This window comes from Rattus norvegicus, chromosome 4 (genome assembly GCF_036323735.1).
Source record: "Rattus norvegicus strain BN/NHsdMcwi chromosome 4, GRCr8, whole genome shotgun sequence".
Taxonomy (NCBI): domain Eukaryota; kingdom Metazoa; phylum Chordata; class Mammalia; order Rodentia; family Muridae; genus Rattus; species Rattus norvegicus.
Window position 1 is genome coordinate 85,340,083 of NC_086022.1, and position 18,519 is coordinate 85,358,601.

The 18,519-nt window shown below is 40.1% G+C and overlaps 1 protein-coding gene across 3 annotated transcripts in view; it reads left to right on the forward strand.

The window, feature by feature from the left end:
* Znrf2 (zinc and ring finger 2) overlaps window positions 1-18,001 on the forward strand; it is an 83,458-nt gene extending 65,457 nt beyond the window's left edge. Inside the window, exons 3-5 of one of the 3 annotated variants that reach the window (XM_039107798.2) lie at window positions 2,797-2,902; window positions 9,309-9,390; window positions 10,706-11,197. In XM_039107798.2, the coding sequence (XP_038963726.1) occupies window positions 2,797-2,902; window positions 9,309-9,366 (164 nt within the window). In that variant the 3' untranslated portion in view covers window positions 9,367-9,390; window positions 10,706-11,197. Of the gene's footprint in view, window positions 1-2,796; window positions 2,903-9,308; window positions 9,391-10,705; window positions 11,198-13,016 lie in introns of those variants that run through there. The other 2 variants (NM_001108628.2, XR_010065675.1) reach the window with 2 other exon arrangements.
* The last annotated feature ends 518 nt before the right edge of the window (window positions 18,002-18,519 follow it).

An 18,519-nucleotide genomic window follows, 5' to 3' on the forward strand; every position in this document is an offset into this window, starting at 1 on the left:
GACACCAGAGAGGTAGACTGGCCAACTACTCCAGATGTTAGATCTGCGATGAACACTTTGAAAAAGCACAGTTCAGTTTTCACCTTGCACAGTGATTTTTTTTTCTTTTAAACTGTAAAAAATGTTTTTGTGTGGATTTAATGAGAGGACTTTCAATTTTGAAAAACTAAGCATGTTTTTTGTTTGTTTGTTTGTTTGTTTTTGGTTCTTTTTTTCGGAGCTGGGACTAAGCATGTTTTTTGAGACCGTGATTATGAGGTTTTAAGAATGAGCTGGTTCTAACTTAGTTGTACACCAGATACTATTTGAGCATTGGGTACCTGGAGTATTAACAGTGGCTCTTATTTGTCTGGTCAAATAAGAATTCTACAGGAAACTCTTTGGAGCAGTTTGATCTTTTGCTTTGAGGTGTTTGTGTGGGGGTGTACTTGTCTTGATACTGAAAATATAGTTGTCATTGTCGTGTAGCTAAAAGGAATTAAAAATCGGAATAACTGCCTTAACTGAAGTGTCTGAGGTTCACACTCGCCCTGTCAAGGTTAAAACACTAGATAGAATTCTTAAAGTACAATTCTTATTCTTGGATCTTTAAAATATCATTTTATAGATTGGATTTGCCTTTGTTGTACAAATTTTATGGGTAGGGTATAATTTAGAAATACATTTAATAAAAATTGTAAATATTTTAGCTTTAATAAGTACTGAAATTGTTACAGCAAATTCTTTTTTAAGGCATGGTAATAAAGACATGATGCCTGGTTATAGGTCAATGTAGACGTGTTAGAGAGAAGTCTGGTGTTTCCCTCTAAGCGATGCATTTGGTTCTTCTGTTCTGTTTCATGTTGAACCTGTTAGGTGGACCTGTGGAAATGGCCAATGCCATTTGTTCTCAGATGCTCGTCTCTCTCATCTTTGTCTTCAGGATGAGTGAGATTGAGAACTAGTGTCTCCTGAACTCTGAATACATTCTCAGTCAGCTAGAGGAGACTGGTGTGTTTTAAGACAAGCGTGTGCTGCACTTTTGTTTGCTTTTGTTTCTTTTGCGACAGGGTCACTCTGTAACTAAGGATAACCTTGAACTTGCAGTCCTCCTACCTGAAGCTTCCCCTATGCTGGGATTATGTGTCGTAATTTATGGAGGTGTTTTTCTACCTTGAGGAATGTAGACTCAGTGGTGCCTTTCACAGTCATGTATGGGGCTGCATAGAAAGTAGCGCTTCAGTTTTGAGGTTTATAGAAAACTTATTCACACCTTTATTAGGCTTAAATTGGTTTTACCTTTGCAGGTAAATCTGCATGGCAGTATACAGTGTATTTTTTAAAACAGAAATCTTTATTAAGTGGTTTTCTCTATTTTGCAGTGCTGGGGATAAAGCCCACCATCTTTTGCTCTTCCTGCTGTCTGTCTGTTTAGTGCTTTAACTGTAAACTGGGTCCTTAGATGAATGGCCAAACACTAAGACTTGAGGGGAGATGAAGAGAGGGGAGGTAGAGACAGAACAGAACTCCAGGGTAGGGACAAAACAGGAAGGGATGGCTTCAGTCCAGCCACAGGTGATGATAGCGGTCCCTCTGGGCAACAGAAAAAGAATGCAGTCCAGGAATTGAGGAGTATGCTGTACCACGCGTTCTTATCTCTGTTAGCTGCTGATCATGATATGTTAGCTTATGAGTGCGGCTACCTTTTTATTCATGGAAGTTGTTCATTACCAGGCTTCTGTTCTCCATCTGCTGCATCAGAGTGAGTCATTGAGGGGAGCCATATAATCTAAAGTTTTAATCCATGCCCAGCAGTGATGGCGGTGCTTAAGGTTTTCAGCATTTTTAAACACAAAGGATATGTAACTAGCATGCAAGTTCAACCAGGGTCTCTTTAAACACGGATATAGAACACTAAGCTAGGAGTGGGGTGTACTTTTATTCCCTCTACCCAGGAGGCAGAGGCAGGGGAGGATCTCTGTACATTTGAGGCCAGCCTGGTGTACATAGTGACTCTGGGCCAGCCATGGATACATAGTAAGACCCTGTCTCAAAAATAAAAAAAATACAAACAACATAACATGATTTAAGTTACAATTTCTGATTTTTTTTAAAGAAACATCTGATTTGTAGTAAGAGGTTTTCCTTTATGTTTTAAACATCATGAAGTTTTTATGGTACCTTCAGCGCTGTCTGGAAGCCACATAGATCACTGTCTGGGGTTGGCATGCCATTGTTGATGGGAAAGATTAAGAAGAGCTTCTTTTTTGTGTGCCTAATCTCCAAAATGCTGGAGTTCTTAAACAATAACATTTATATCCTTCTGCATCTTTTTTTTTTTCCCTTTGAAATAAGCAGCTTTCTTAGCAGTTTCCTGTAGGGAATGGTTTCTTTTTGTCTTAGTTTAAAAAACAAAAAAAAAAAAACAAAAACAAAAACAAAAAACTTACTGTGGTGTTTTATATTCGTGCCTTCTTTACCATAGTACACTAAAAACTAATATTGATCCATAGGGAAAAGAATATGAATTTCAAATTAAAATAACTGAGTTGTTGGCTTTGGATCAGAATCTGTGCAAGCTGAGAACTCTGGTAGTGTGTCCGTGTTTACTCTTATGCCTCTGAAATGGGAATGTAAGACGTCCGGAAGCAGCCGTGGTGAGCACTTAAGTCGCTGTCAGTGGTCCTTCCGAGTACAGGTGCTAAGGTGTATGCAGTTGTGCAGGTGTAGTGTGTCATTCATTGATGGCTTTGGTTTTGTCTCTGTGTTTCATTTGATGGCCAGTCCTGCTGTACTAATCTCCTTCTCTCTTCACAGAGGATGTGCTGAGTAAAGATGCGGGGGAATGTGCAATATGCCTTGAAGAATTGCAGCAGGGAGACACCATAGCACGACTGCCTTGCCTGTGTATATATCATAAAGGGTGAGTTCAGTGGTACTTTAATTTGATATCAAAGCAAATTGATTATTCTCTTAGTTCAAGCATGTAGTTAGAGCTAAAAGGTTTCTTCTTCATGCAATCTCTTCTGCTCAACTTAGGATAATAACACTCTACCTTCCTTCTCTCCCTTGCTCAGATCAAATTTGAACATGCATCTGTTGTACCTAAATGGCTGCCATTTTTAAACCACTTAGTGTTGCCTCAAGTGTTTTTCAGCTTGGTCAGCAGGTGTCTGTGCAGCAGCCACTTCCATTGACAACTGGGACATTTAGACAGTAGGACTGTCTCCAGGTTTGTATTTCAACCAGACGGCAGGCTGAGACTCCGCAGATTTGGAATTCTTGCATTGACCCCAAAGCCCACTTGTTTTTTTATACATTCTTCTTGCTTTAGAATAACAGAGACCAGTTTTAGTTTAAAAAACAAAACCAGGTGTGTCAGGGCTCTTGTTTAACCCCAGCACTCAAGAGGATGAGGCAGGTGACTCTCTGTGAGTTCTGTCTAGGCCAGCCTGGTCTGCATGCTGAGTTCCAGGCTTAGCAGTGAGACCCTGTTGCAAGAACAACCACTATTTAAGGTAATCACAAAAAGAATAGAAATTTAGGGCCTGGAGAGTTGGCTCAGGGATTGAGAGCACATCTTGGTCAGTTTAATTCCTAGCACCCATGTCAAGGAGCTCACAACCACCTGCAACTCCAGCTTGGGGGAGGCTGTAGGCGAAGGACCCAACAACCCTGGCCTCAGAGGGCACTGACTCACATGCACACACCTACACACATACACATAATTGAAAGGAATGATAGAATATAGTTAAAATTTTAAAAAGGAATAGGAAGTTTTAGCATTGGAATCAAGGAGAATAAGGTGGAATTTTACTTAAAAGTGGGGGCTATTGCAACATGGAGGAGGCAGAGGGAACAATACAAAATGGGGACACAAAAATACATCCAAAGCAAACAGTCATTCTATCTGTATGACTGAACTGCAGGTAGTGAAGTGTTCGAGTGTGATACTGATAAGCAGCCTACCTTAAAGGCACGATGAGTACAGAATTAAGGATAGAGAACTGCATCTAGGCAGTCAGTAACTGAACTCACACCACACAGCGTAAGCCACTCCAGGAAGCACTACTTAGACCAGAGTTACCATGTAATGGTAAACTCAGGAATGTTTCTTGATTATTGTCTATCTTGATATAAACTATCTTGATTATTTAAAAAAATTCCTGACTAAAAAACAAATGAGTCAAGATACAAAGAATGTTAAGCAGTTACAGCTTGCCAAGTTTTGACTTTATTTTTGCAGGTAGAATCTAGCTGTATAGCATAGCATAGCTTCAAAATGTCCTTGTAGCCTAGACTTCTCTCACAACTGTGTCCTTCCTCGACCTCCTGAGAGCAAGTGATTTGGGATATGTGTTACTGTGTCTGGCTTCCAACTTTCAGCATCTGTTTTCACTTGTCAGTACTGGAGAGAGAACTCAGGTCTTACACTCGTGCTGAGCTGTTCTTCACCACTAAGCTGCATCCCCAGCCCCGTGGTTCAGTCTGATGAATGTATATGTTTGTATGTTTACCCAATAGTTATTGAAACATAAGGTATCAAAGATTAATATACATGTAAGTCATATTGGGTATAGAAAAACTCAGGATTATAAAATAATATTTATACCCAAATTAATCTATATAATTAATGCTGCCCCAATCAAATCTTAATTTCTTACAACTGGACACAGTGTTTCTAAAAATATATATAGACTAAAAGTGAAGGGCCAAAAATAAAAAAAGCAGTGAGCATACTCCTGAAGAATGATCCTGTTGGTACATGACCTAAGACATGAAGAAATAGAAGGACAGAACTGAGTCCATGCACACATGAGCCTGCGTGAGGGGACCACAGAATGAGACTGAGGGACATGTGAGCTGAAATCAGGACTATCAGTCCTTCCACTGATTAACTCACTGTGTGATCTTAGATGGGCTTTGATTTCCTTGTCTGAATGTTTAAGGTAAGGATAATAGGGTAAACTTATCTAGTTATGAGGATTTAAGTGTGGGTTAAAATTTGGGAAATGTTAGCACTAATAAAACCTAAGTAAATGAAAAAAAACTAGAGGTACTGTTACAGTATAGTAGACGGAGTAAGCTTCTGGTAGTTGGTGGGGGGGACCAATTAGTTATAGATACAAAAAAGGAATTGAAATCCTATTTTTAAGTTTAAAATAAAAATTCTAGGTTGTCCCAGGCAACACATGCCAGCTAATAAGAGGCCCCACACACATATACAGCAGAGGACTGCCTGGTCTGGCCTCTGCGAGAAGATGCACCTAACCCTCAAGAGACTTGAGGCCCCAGGGACTAGTGAAGGGGGGATTGGGGGGGTGTTGGGGTTGGGGTAGAAATCTTGGCTAGCGTCCAGACAAACCACACCAGGCCAACATGGTTCCACATGGAAAGGTTTAATGTGAGGAAGAGACAAGGGAGAGAGAGATGAGAGAGAAGTGTAGGAGGAGTAAGAAGGGGAGGAGGAGGAGGAAGAGGAGGAGCAGGAGGAGGGAAGGGGGGAGGGGAATAAGGAAGAAGGGACAAAAGGGAAGAGGGGAAGGGCAAGGGAGAACAAGAACAAGAGAATGAGGAGGGAGCAAGCAACTCCTTTTATAGTGTCAGGCATACCTGACTGTTGCCAGGTAACTGGGGGTGGAGCTTAGACAGAATGCTAACAGGAAGGGTTCGGGGTGGTGAGAAATAGGATGAAGAACTGTCAGAGGCAGACTGGGAGTTGGATAACAAGTGGACTGTAAAAAAAAGATTAAAGATAATTTTAAAAAAAATTAAAAGTTTAGTGAAGAGGAAATAGAAAAACATTCTAGGTTGTCTCTGCAATACATGTGAAATTCAAAATCTAAGGAAGTAGAGAAAAAAATGAGGATTTTTTTTTTTTTTTACCTTTTCATAAGAACTTTCTTTTTGTTTAAGCTAGATCCTCCAAAATAAGCTTAAGGTGTGCTCAGAGATGGCTCAGCAGCTAAGAAACTGGCTTCAGTTTCCAGCAGTCACATGGTAGCTCTCAGCCTCCCGTAATCCTGGTTATAGAGGCTCTAACACCTCCCTCTTCTGACATCCAGGAGCTCATATACATATATGGTCCACCTACTCAGAGTTAAGAAATAAACTTAGAAGATTGATAAAATTGTTACAAATTGTAGCATATTTACATTTGAGGTAGAAATAGTAGAAATGGCTCTGAGCTTTGACAACATTTTATGTTTGAAATAGAACAGCAGTTCTTCAGTCAGATGCTGCAGCAGATAACGTGTGTAGTTGGCAGTTGGAGACAGGATGATATAGTAACATGGAAATACTCTGTCCATGTGATACTTTGTCCAGCATAAGTGCTACTGTGTAACGGCTGCAGGTGAGAACAGGCCATTCAGGACTGCAGTGTGGAAGGGCACTCATCCCCACGGCCCTGCCCAGAGCTCCATCAGGCTCTGTGGTTCTAAAGAGCTCTGTCACAGTTCTAAGTTCTAGGTGATTGGCTTTAGTCTTCATGGCCTATCAGTCTGGATTCTTCCTTCACTATATGTGATATTAAACTCATCAATAATCCAAAACTACAGTATTTATTAGAAATCAACATGTTTTTGTTCTGGTAACAAAATATGTTATGGTTTTCCTTTATCTGATATTAACCATCAAACCTTGTTACTTTTAGTTTATGATTTGGTGGAAAAGTTTTTATTAAAAAGCATGCATAGTGCCAGGCATAGTGCTGTCTACCTGTAATGCTAGTATTTAGGAGACTGAAGCAGAAAGAACTCTTAATTTGTGATCAGCATAGAATATAACAATACCTGCTTTACTTCAGAAACCCTGACCCCACACCAGACAGAAAGACAGACAGACACACGCACACGCACGCACGCACGCACACACACACACACACACTGAGATACCTCAATAATAGTAGCCTTTTGGAAATCTGTAAGAAGAAGACCAAAGGAGGTGGGGGCGTTGAGATAGTTCAGTGGGCAAACGTACTTGCCCCAAGCCTGAGTTTGATCCTCAGGATCTTCATTCAAGTAGATGGACAGAACTTGTTCCTGTAGGCTGTGGTCACCACATGGTCACCAAAGCACACACAAGCTCCCCCTACAATAAGTAAGTAAATTATAATAAAATATTTTTGAAAGTAAAAAATTGTTAGCAATCAATTCAGAAAAGAGGATCAGTATAGTTGGTGGTGGGCATCTGTAATTGCTATTACATGTTACAAGCTGGTCCTTCTACTCTCAAGTCTGTTCTGCAGAACAAGTCTAGAGAAAGCTGCTACTGCCCATTATTGGAGGGGAAAGGAATAAGGCAGCTAAACCCGAATGTGAGCCAGCACCGAGAAAGCCTCACTATGACTTTACAAAGCCAATTCAAACTATAATTAATGACAGAATTAATTTATATTTTTTGTTTGACCTTTCAGAGGCTGACTATAGATAACTGAGAATTTCTATAGTAAAATAATAGATAAATTGTGATATACTCTTTGTCATTATTTATTTTGAAACAGGATTTCACACAAGCTTTCTAGGCTAGCCTTAAAGCTGTCATCCTCCTATCTCAGCAGCCAAACAGCTGGGATTATTTGGCATCAAGATCATGTGCTATTATTATATAATTATATAATGAAATACAAATTTAAAAGCATTTATGAAGAAGGCAAATGAGGTATAATATTTATGGTAGCACTAATTTAAATTTTTAAATATAGGGTAACACTATATATTCAGAAATACTGAATACTGAATTCCTGGTGGAGCAGCTAGGAGAAAGGATGTGTCACAGTCTAAACAACCAGTGAAGTAGTTTACAGTAGAAACTTTGTGGATTGATATCAGTTTACATGAGAATGGTTCTGAAGTTACTTAACTGCACAGATTACATGGCCATAAAGTAAGAACCCATTGAAAACCACATGAGTTGTAACCACAGCTGTAGCATTTTGTTTTAAGATGTAGGTGGGAGATATTTCACAGTTCAGTGGTACACACCAGACTGAAAACACATTGTAATCACATTGGGGTATGATATTTAGATTAAATATTGTGGTGGTATCAGAAGTTGCTAAAGCATTTGGAAGTATTGACATACTTCCTTTACCTTTTATTTCTGGTGCTGTCACCTGTAGAGCCACCCTGTTGGTGTATAGGAATGGTGTCTCCTCAGTTACCACTGCAGGGTTAGCTCACTGGACTTTATGAGCAGAAATTCACATGTGCCCCCAGTGAGAACACTGAGCAGTTTGAATCCTGTTTTAGTGACTTACAAGCTGCTGGTTACTTGTTCTTGGAAGACATTGATTGTCTGTTTGCACAGCTCTGTGACTTTGAACTTTGCACAGTGAGAGGAATGTGTTACATCTCTGCTGACAGTGGAGCAGCCATTGCACACATCACTATTGTGAACACTCGAAATGGGGCTGAGAAACGGAATTCTGTTGTTAATTAATGACTCTAGACGACTTCTGCTTTGGGCAGTGCAGGTCTATATTAGGGATAATTATGGGCTATGAAGGTAGCTCAGTAAAGTGCTTAACTTGCAAGGATGTGGTCTTTGGGTTTAATCCTTGGAACCCACAAAAAAAGAGCGAGTGTGGTGACCAGCACTTATAACCTCAGTGCTTGGGGTGGGAGGGGGCGGATCCCTGGGACTCACGGCTCTGCTGGCCTCACTACCTCACTTAGTGAATTCCAGGCTAGTGAGAGGCCCTGTTGAATAAATGCCCTCCAAGGTTGTGCTTAGCTTCCACATGTATGCACACATGTATATACATGTATGCACAACATACACAAATCCAAAGAAAGAGGAATCTTATACATGATTTCCAGTAAGCTCGTGAGCGCTCTATAAATGGTATCTTCTTCTGTGTATCTATGGATTTCAGAGCAGGGTAGAATAAAAGGTTCAGTAATTATATAGAAATGTGGACTTTTTAAAAATGATACGCAATATTGTCAAGAACAAAAAATTTAAATCCATTTTTATTATACTGGTAGACAACCTGAGCAGACCTGTATGTAACTGTTTTGAAAAGGAAATATTTTTCCAGCTCTGACTTGATTTTTAAATACTGATGAAATGATAGTTCTCTAAGGGAATCGTTTTTCCTTTTTAAAGTTGAAAGTACTTCATTGCATAATTGTGAGGATTTCCCCCTTAATAATGTAGAATAACTGAAGTGTAATTAACATCTTTCTTTTAAGTGTAATCAGTAAAAATACCAATTTTTTCTCACCTCCAATGACAGTAAAGTCAAGTAGTAGGTATTTTTATTCTAACTGTTAGGATGTAAGTATACATGGGATTTACACTTTGCTAATTTTGTTCTTTTCTAGCTGCATAGATGAATGGTTTGAAGTAAATAGATCTTGTCCAGAGCACCCTTCGGATTAAGCACACCAGATTCCTGTGTTATGGGTAATTGTCCCTTTTTTGTTTTAATTGATTTGTAAAATGTTATTTTGGATTACTGTTTTCATCTTCAATTTTTTTGAACTTTTTTATTGCGTATGTGTGTGGGGGCATGTACATGTGTTTTCTAGATATTTTGTAAGACTACTATATAATAACTCATATTTAAAGATACACTATGGAGTCTTAAGAGTCTTGCCCAGTGTTAGAATGCACACTTAACTATCCCAGTCCTGGGCTTAATTCCTAATACCCAGAACTACTCCCAAAAGAACAGCAGAAAAGAAAGGCCAGTGGTTATTCTGGCTTCTTGAGTGTGGTTAGGCATTGAGTGACTAGCACACTCTTGGTTCTTGACACCACATTCGTTTGTTTAATTCAGGTTTAATGCTGGAGGGAAGCAGACAGACAGTGAGGTATATATCATGACCACATTGTCTTGGAAGAATTCTTGAAGGGTCAGAGTAGTTAAGTCCCATGATTTTACAAAGCATCCAATTAATGGCATATGCACAACTTTTTGTATGTCATTTACATCTGAGTCATGTGCTTTAAGGAAAGAGGAGCAAGGGTATGTCATGAAAGACCTGAGTTCAGATCTGAACCCATGTACAAAGCACTGGGCCAGTGTACACACTGAAGTCCTAATGCTGAGGTAGGCGGATCCCTGGAGCTTACTGACCAGCTAATCTAGCCTAGTTGGCAACCTCCAGATTTAGTAAGAGACTAACAAAAATAAGGTAGAGAGTGATTAAGGAAGACCCAAGTTGTCAACTTCTGGCTCCCACACATGAGCACATGCACACATACATTCTCACACATGAAAGAGAAGAAGAAAAGCAAGGCACTCTTCAAGTCCCAGCTTGCAAAGAGAATTCACTCTACATGCATGAGCACCGTTCCAGTTGTTTTCTGGTCATTGAGTACTGTGGGCTGGTATTGCAAATTGTCTTCTGCCTGTAACTCGCCTGGTGTTAAAGTGACCCTGCGAGCACTACGGCCCCGTCACACAATGAGCATGTTAGAGTGCATGGGAAGTTGACTGGTGGTGGGCACGGAGTCTATTGGTGCTAATTTGAGCCTAGGTGTTCTGACGCTGACGATAGTTTAGCAATTTTGAGATGATTAGGTAGCAGCTCCTTCCAAAGCTGTATCATCGTAGGCAGTCTCCTTCCCATCCTTAATACACTGCAAGATGTTTGTATCACTAACAAGCCAAAATACTACTTTGTAATACAGTTTTGTTCTGCTGACATAGTTTATTAGTGCTTAATAAATTAAAGATAAACCCATGACTATCTCTTTTTTCATATCCCATAAGGTAATTTAAAGAAGGTATCAGGGCAGTGGAGCCCTGCGCTGCAGCCAGAAGCAGAGGGCCACACTGTGACTGCAACTGGAGGGCAGCAGTGTTGTTCTGAGGTCCTGTCGCTGCCTTCCTCACACTTCCTCAATTTGATCATTTCTTGCTCTTTAGGCTAGGAAGGTGCTACTGGCTGGTTTTATGTCAATTTGACACAGCTGGGGTCAACAGACGGGAACTTTAATTGAAAAAATGCCTTCAGAAGGTCAAGCTGTATATACTAAGCCTATAGGGCATTTTCTTAGTTAGTGATTGATCTAAGAGGGTCCAGCTCACTGTGATGAGGCCATCCTTATTCTGGTGCTCCTGGTTTCATAAGAAAGCAGGCTGAGCAAGCCAGTAAGTCGTACTCCTCTATGGTCTCTGCATCAGTTCCTGCCCTGACTTCTTTTGATGATGAACAGTGATATGGAAGTACAAGTCAAATAAATAAACTATTTTTTCCCCAAATTGCTTTTGGTCATGGTATTTTATCACAGCAGTGATAACCCTAAGAGAGTGGGTTTAAGTGATGTCACCAAGACTGAAAGCCTGGACCCGAATGGTAGGAGAGAACCAGTTCTCCTCTCTTGTTCTCTGACTTCCACACACGTGCCCTGCCTCCACAAACAATACATAAATAATGTAACTAGCAGCTCTTGCTCTTTAGCCTAGAAGTCTAGGCACTGAAGTGATGTATTCGAGAAACTTGGTTTCAGCACCAATGAGGATAATTTTAAGGTTAACAGATTGAGAAGTGAGGACCCCAGCAGTGTCCATGTGAAAGCAAAGGCACTGGGAGCCTGGAGCATGAAAAGACCAACGCCTGGGAACCTAGTAGGATCCTAAGTAAAGATGGGATAGTAAGATTTCTCTAGCTCAGAGCAGTGGGATATGGTGAAGTTGTCCTGGGGCACGTGTTCATCTGTGGTTTTACTTCACTGTTAGAAAGGTAGAGATTCTATTTGTTTGCCGATGTTGGAAGTCTTTTACCTGCCAGCAGTTAGGCTGAGGTACATCCGCAGCCCTGATAAAGAGTTTGGTGGGTGTTTTGGAGCTTGAACCTAAAGCTTTACATGAGCTGGCCATGTGGCTCCACTGGCCACTGAGCTGAGTCCCCAGCATGGAAAAAAAATGTTTTCTGGATGAGGGGGATGCTTTGAAATGCTGCTGAATGTTGCCCTGTGTCTGGGTCAATACAGTTATGGAAAATTACTGAAGCATTTTAAGAGATATACTGAAAACCAGGGCTAATAAAATAAGAGTTTGCTGCTGGGCAAGAGGGCAGAAGTTTCAGGTCAGCCTGAGCTATATTAAAAGGGAGGTATTTTTAACTTTGTATTTAATATACTAAAATACATCCCTAAACTTTTAACCTGTGGATGAATGTGCTCCTTTTAGTCTACTAGCGCAGGGAAGGTAGCCTAACACAGTACCTTAAATGGCTGATGAACAAAATCACAGTTCTATACAGAGGCAAGTAGATCAAGGTGCCAGAAGACAGCGGCTTTGATGACTGCTCCTAGGGTATCCTGGGATGGCAGAAAAGTGTCTAGTGGCCCTGAGAGACCCTGATGTTGCTGTGTTGGAGATTAATAAACACTGAGATTGCAGCCAAACCTAGGATCTTCGTTTATGGTCCCAACACTAAAACTTTTGTTGGTGTCACAGAAAGCTTATGGGATTTTTGGGACATACCCTGTCTCATAGCCACCAGCATCTTTCTGTTAACCTCAGACAGCATCTCTGTGTTCTTAACATCTTAGTTCGTTCCTGTTAGAGGCCCTGCAGGTGCCACCTGAGCTTTGAAATGAAATTACCGGGGTTAGGTTGCTCTTTCTACTCAAGTGCGTGCAGAAATCTAAACCAACAGAGGCTGGGTCCAAAAGCTTGAAGGAAATTTTTAAAGTAGTGAGACCCCACATTATGTTTCGGCATTAGAATTTAATTACCAACTCAAAATAGAGACTTGAAGATGCATAGTGTTGATGAATTACGAAGTTGCTTACTGTTTTGATTTGGGGAGATGATTTTAAGTTTGAGAGGGTGTCTATGTGTACTTAGTTCTTAACATTTGTTGTGGAGAAGGTTGACTTAAGTTTTTGTTGATATTTTTTTAGACTGTTTCTTGCTTTGTTCTCCAGAATCGTTTTATAAATTTCTGAGGCAGTAAAAGGGGAGGTATGAAAGGCTACAGTGATAAAAGCAATGCTCATGAGATAGTGGATATTGTATTTCTATTTGCATTACTATTATTGACCATGACTTAGAATAATTTATTTTTATACAGGTTTTCTTGTCTTTTCAAGATGCTTAAGAAATCTAGAAGATTTGAAGATCTGTCTCTGGAAGAAAATGAGAACTGCAGGCTTATTCAGCCAGAATCTGAGTTCTGGGACACTTGGGTAGTCCAGAGAAGGACAGGAACTACAGAACTCAGCGTACCAAACTTGCATAAAAGGGACACACAGGGATTTTGAAAATGCTGCACATCCTGTACTAGTCACTGCATAGATGACACTGATAAACATTTTGTATTCAGACGCCAAAGTTAACTCATTTCAAAGTTGATTTACTTTTTATTAAGTTCTGTAGAGCTGCTGTTTTAGTGTATTTGGTTTTGGTTTGTTTGTTTTGTTTTTTTGTTTTTGTTTTTGTTTTTTTTTTTAGTTTGGGGACTTTTTATTTTCCCGAACATAATGTTTCTGCATTCACCTATTCTTATCTTGAAAACCACACAGTTTCTTTCTTACAAACTCTTCAATGTGAAACCAAGAAATGTAATCAAAGCAGTATAATATTCTGTGAATGGAGAGTATAATTGAAGTTCTTCCACACACATCCCTCCCCCCCCACCCCTACCCCCTCCCTGTCCCCCATGTGTGGAAAAGTAGGTTTCTGGGTTGGAGAGCTAAAATATGTTAGTAGTTTGAATTAAAGGTTTAATATTATAAAAATGCCATCCAAAGAGTAAATCAAGTTACATAATTACATTTAGTTAATTAAATGTAGAACTGTCTACTGAACTGCAGTTTCTGAAATACATTGTTTCTTCTAAAAGGAAACTGCAGTAGCTTGTTAGCAGTGACCATCTTGCAGCTATGCAACTTTGAGAAGTCCATATTTGATGGTCCCTCCTCTGGGGCCCAGCGACTCTGTCCTACCAGGTGTCCTTGTTCTTTCCTGTAATTACTTCATTGTGCTTTGCATCTCCGGGCAGGCTCCCTATGTTTGGGTAAAATGTTTAGCAAGTTGTAAACGTCATACCTTATGAAAAGGGTGAAATAAACACTTCTGCAGTGGGACTTGGAGTAATTTGAGGGACATTTTATATACTTTTAAAAATCAGAATTTAATTGGGATGCCAGATTTCTAGCAACTTGCATCTTTAGTTTTCCAGATAATCTGGAAGTTAGCATTTGATAAATGATTTTTTAAGCAAATATAAAGATTTTGTTAATTTATAATTTATTAATGTGTTGTTACTGTAATTGAACATGTTATGGATACTTTTAAATTCAGTCTTTGTAGAAAGAACTGTATTAAGCAAAATTATGTGAATAAATATTCCCCCAAAATACATCTGATGGTTAAGAATACTGGAAGAGAGCTATCAGGGCTGCAACAGTGACTGTCTTTTTAAATAATTATCAAAATATCAAGCAGTAGATCCATGTTTAGTCTCCAGGGAGAGCATTGCTTCCCTGATCTAGTCAAGGCTGAGCAGGCCTGCTCTCCTGCTGAGCTGCCCTGGCTGTGGAAGGGTGAGAGTCTCCAGTGCTGCTTTTGTACTCGGACTTGTCCCTGTTGCTTCTGCCGCTTCCTATGCCCGAGGGCATGCATGTGCAGGAGCAGCTGCTGCCGTGGTGGGCTTGGGGTAGGGTTGGCCTGATAGTGGAAGCTCTTGCTGCTTTCCTCTGGCTGTAGTCTAGATAGCCCTCTGCAGTCCACTGTTCGGGTCAGTGGTCTGATCCTGTGGGACAGCTGCCAGCACAGCGCTGTAGGTGTTCTTTAGGAAGGTTACTCTTCCTTCAAGGGAAATCGTCTTTCCTTAAAGGTTTGTTTTGTTTTTTGTTTTTCTTTTTTCTGTTAATATGAACTCTGAATCCATTTTACTTCATCTTTGAGTTTGTGAGCTTTCCTCTCCCCTGGTTTCCCCCAGGGAAGAGCTCTTCAAATGTGAAAAACCACTCTGCCCTCTACTACCCGTGTGTTGTCTGGAGAAGAGCGACTTCTGCAGTCTGCTCTTCCTTGAGTGCAGCTGTGCTAATTAATGTTTAGACTCCCTGCAAGATGACCTGCCTCGTGCTAAGCTCACCTTCTTGGAGTCTCAGCCTCAGTTTACCCTTCCTTCACACTGTCCTCCAGCGGTCTTCGTGGCTTCCATGCTTTGGCTGCCTCCTCGCTCCTGTGTGTGAGAGAGCTCAGTGCTGTCCTGGCAAGGACATGGACACTGGCTGTGCTGAGGTCTGTGCAGTGGTTGCTGAAATCCACTCAGACAGCCTACTTTGGTTTTGGTTTTGTTTGGTCATATTTTATAAAATTGGCATTTTTACTTTAAATTTTGTCTGCAGTGATTTCCTAAAAAGAATAATTTAGAAATAGAAGAGAAAAAGAGAAGCTAAGATGTTTCAGTTTCTGTTCACAGTTACTATTCTGGGAATGTTCTCTAAGTGATAATTTATGTAATATTGCTTATACTATTTATCAGTCTGTATGCAGACACTGAGTAGCATCCATCATAAAGTTACAGACTATTCAGCTGAAACTACTGAATATAGAGACAAAGTAAAAATTGAAAGCCTCAGTTATGAGTTACCCGGCGGGTCAGAGCCTTCTATAATCTTTGTAAATACCCTCCAGTCAGGTCCACTCTGTCCATAGTGAGTTTACTGCCAATGTGAATCCTATTTTGATCGTTGTTTTATTCCCGCTTTGCCAGGATATTTAAGACAAAGCACTGTTTTCTTTGTAAAATGATTTTCTTTCTTTGGCTCCTCTCTAGAGAAATATTTCAACCATAGTTACAAATCAGACTGTAAGATTGTTTTAAGAAGAAATGTTTATGATTAAGATATGAGCAGTGGTCTCTACTTGGCTTGTGTACATGACAGTAGAAGTGACACTGCAAAAGTCCTGGTGACAGTTGGAGTTTATAGGTTTGGGCTTTCCAGTGCAAGTCTCTGCACTCGTAAATTTTACATGGTTGTTCTAGTTTTCACTTAGATACTGGACTGCAGTCCAGAATAACCAAGGACCATCTTTAGCGTATTTTCAGTGTTCACAGCAAAGATATTTCCACCTGACTGAGTTGCCAGAAATGGCAAAATCTTTTCCAGAGTGTATTTCATACTGTGTTTCTAAGTATGGGTATGGTGAGGTTTCAGAACACTCATTTCCTACTGGACATGGTGACTCATGCCAACACTCAGGAACCTGAGGCAGGGGGATTGCCACAAGGTCCAGGCTGGCCTGGGCAACATAGTGAGTTCTAGGCTAGACTGTCTCAAAAAAAAAAAAAAAAAAAGAAAAAAAGTAATCATTTTACTATGTTACAGCAAGACATATTCCTTTTGTTGAGAAAGGGTGTGGGTTCAGTGTAAATAGTGCCTGCTTTTTCTGTAGTGACTTAGGGGAAGTAGGGGTTCTCCAGCAGGAGACTCAGGTGAGCCGTGTGAAACTCTACAATTCAGGAATGGGTGGGTCTGCCATCTGACCGGCAGCTGCACTGTACTGACCGCATGATCCAGATAGCTTTCTCATCCCAGAGAAGGTTCCACCTAAGCCAGGCCAAAGCGTTTGGTTTACAGCATACAGAGTGGCCCTGAGGCAAAGGCACCATGTGCTGCTTGCACGTCTCTAGTGTGCTTAGCAATTTTTCTGTGGGTTTGGTCTACCCTGGGGTAAACTCCACACTCACTGACAGTGAGAGATGAGACACGGAGGGTCCCTTGTTATTCAGCATACAGAGATTTTAACTTGACTTTAAAATTGTAATATGTCAGTCCTTTGGAGCCCATTCTCCTATCGTTCCTAGAGTGTATAACTTCTGATATTTTCTTAGCTATGTGATATAACTAGTTACCTTACCTCTTTTACCCTACTCTTTCTCCATCCCACAACTTGTACTGAGTATGAATGGCTGTTGCTTGGAGTACTCCTGAAATCATTGATAAAATTGTTGGTGATAATGTACCCAACCAGTACTTTATACTATATTCTGTAAATGCACTTAAGCTAGGAAATAGACTTTAAAAAAAAAAAATCAGAGTTCTGTTTTAAATAGGAATACCTGATTTCCTAAGTCTGTTGACTTTCTGTGAGATACAAGACCTTGGACACCAGACATGTTAATGCTTACTTTCAGTTTAACATACACCATCACTGTCCTCACAAGGTTGTTTTCAGATATTCAAACTATTCTTAATTTCTGAGCAGTGCGTGCGTGCGTGCGTGCGTGCGTGCATGTGTGTGTGTGTGTAGAGAAGCAGAGAGCAGTGTGGCATGAACTAACATCTCTACATACAAAAATGACAAATGTGATACTGAAGCACTTACTAATGTGCATTTCTTAGCTCTGTCCCTGGACCCTGAGAATCTCAAGATTGGATATCGGAAGTAACAGTTCTCTTACCAATCACTGTCTGCCCATGCCTGCCTTTTCTGATTTAGTATGTTGGAGTTGGCATGTGCCTATCATCTATGTGGGAAACTTAACTGCTTGCATATTGTTAGCAGTAACTGTGGTGACAGAACTGTTTCCTTTTATTAGTCAAGCTCGTCTGATAGCCTGCACCTGAGATGTTGAGGCAGAAGCAGAGGATCATGGGTTTGAAACCAGTTTGAGCTGCACAGTGAGTTTGAGACAAGCCTGAACTACAACGTGAGAGCTTGTCTCGTGGTTGTAGTCACGTTAGAGTGTTGGATGTGTGCTGTCTGGTTAGGAGACTCTGGTCTAAGAAACAACAGGAACCTTGGACTCGATGGCACTAAGTAACAAGTCATTGTGTTGCTTTGTAGGTGACTTGTTATATCAGTTTCTTTGCTTGAAAAATCACAATATTTACCTCTGATTTATTCATGTTTTCTACAACTCTTCTATAATACCTCTTAATTTCCTCTATTAGAAAGTATTTTGTTCTTGTTAAACAAGGCCCTAAAAGCATTGATCATAAGAAATGAGAAAATGTATTAGGAACAGCTTGTATTAGTGTGTTCTGAACAGAAACGGAACAATTCATCATTGATATTTTAATAAATAAAATTTCCAAATGATCTCATTAAGCTCTCATGTTCTTTAGAAGTAGATAATAAGAATGCTCTTAGGAGAAGCTGTCCTTCTAGCTTTTATCTTTTAGTTAACTGTGTAACAATATAACAAATATTGAATGCTGAAAAGTTGCCACACTTTAATTGAGGCTATCACCTCTTTACTTTTTTTATACCCATAATGATAAAGCTAGTTCCAAAATTGTGACAATTTCTTACTAGCTTATGGTATTGGAAAAATGGGGTTTCATAGTTCCTTGACTGTAAGTAAAGATAAACTTTGAAATACCTCATGTAAACCTGTTAGTGTTGTCATTGAAATGTGTCCGGGGCACTAAGTACTGGACCTACAGGTGTGTGTCACCCTTCTTAGACTGTCTGCTCTGTAACTCCCCTTTATTTTTGGAAGCAGTTTTCAAGATGTAAACACGACTGGGTTCTGTAGAGAAGTGATAAGAAACTGAGCTCTTGCATCTCTGGCTGTGGGTTTATTCTCCGTGCCTTGTATGAGGTAAGATGATGTG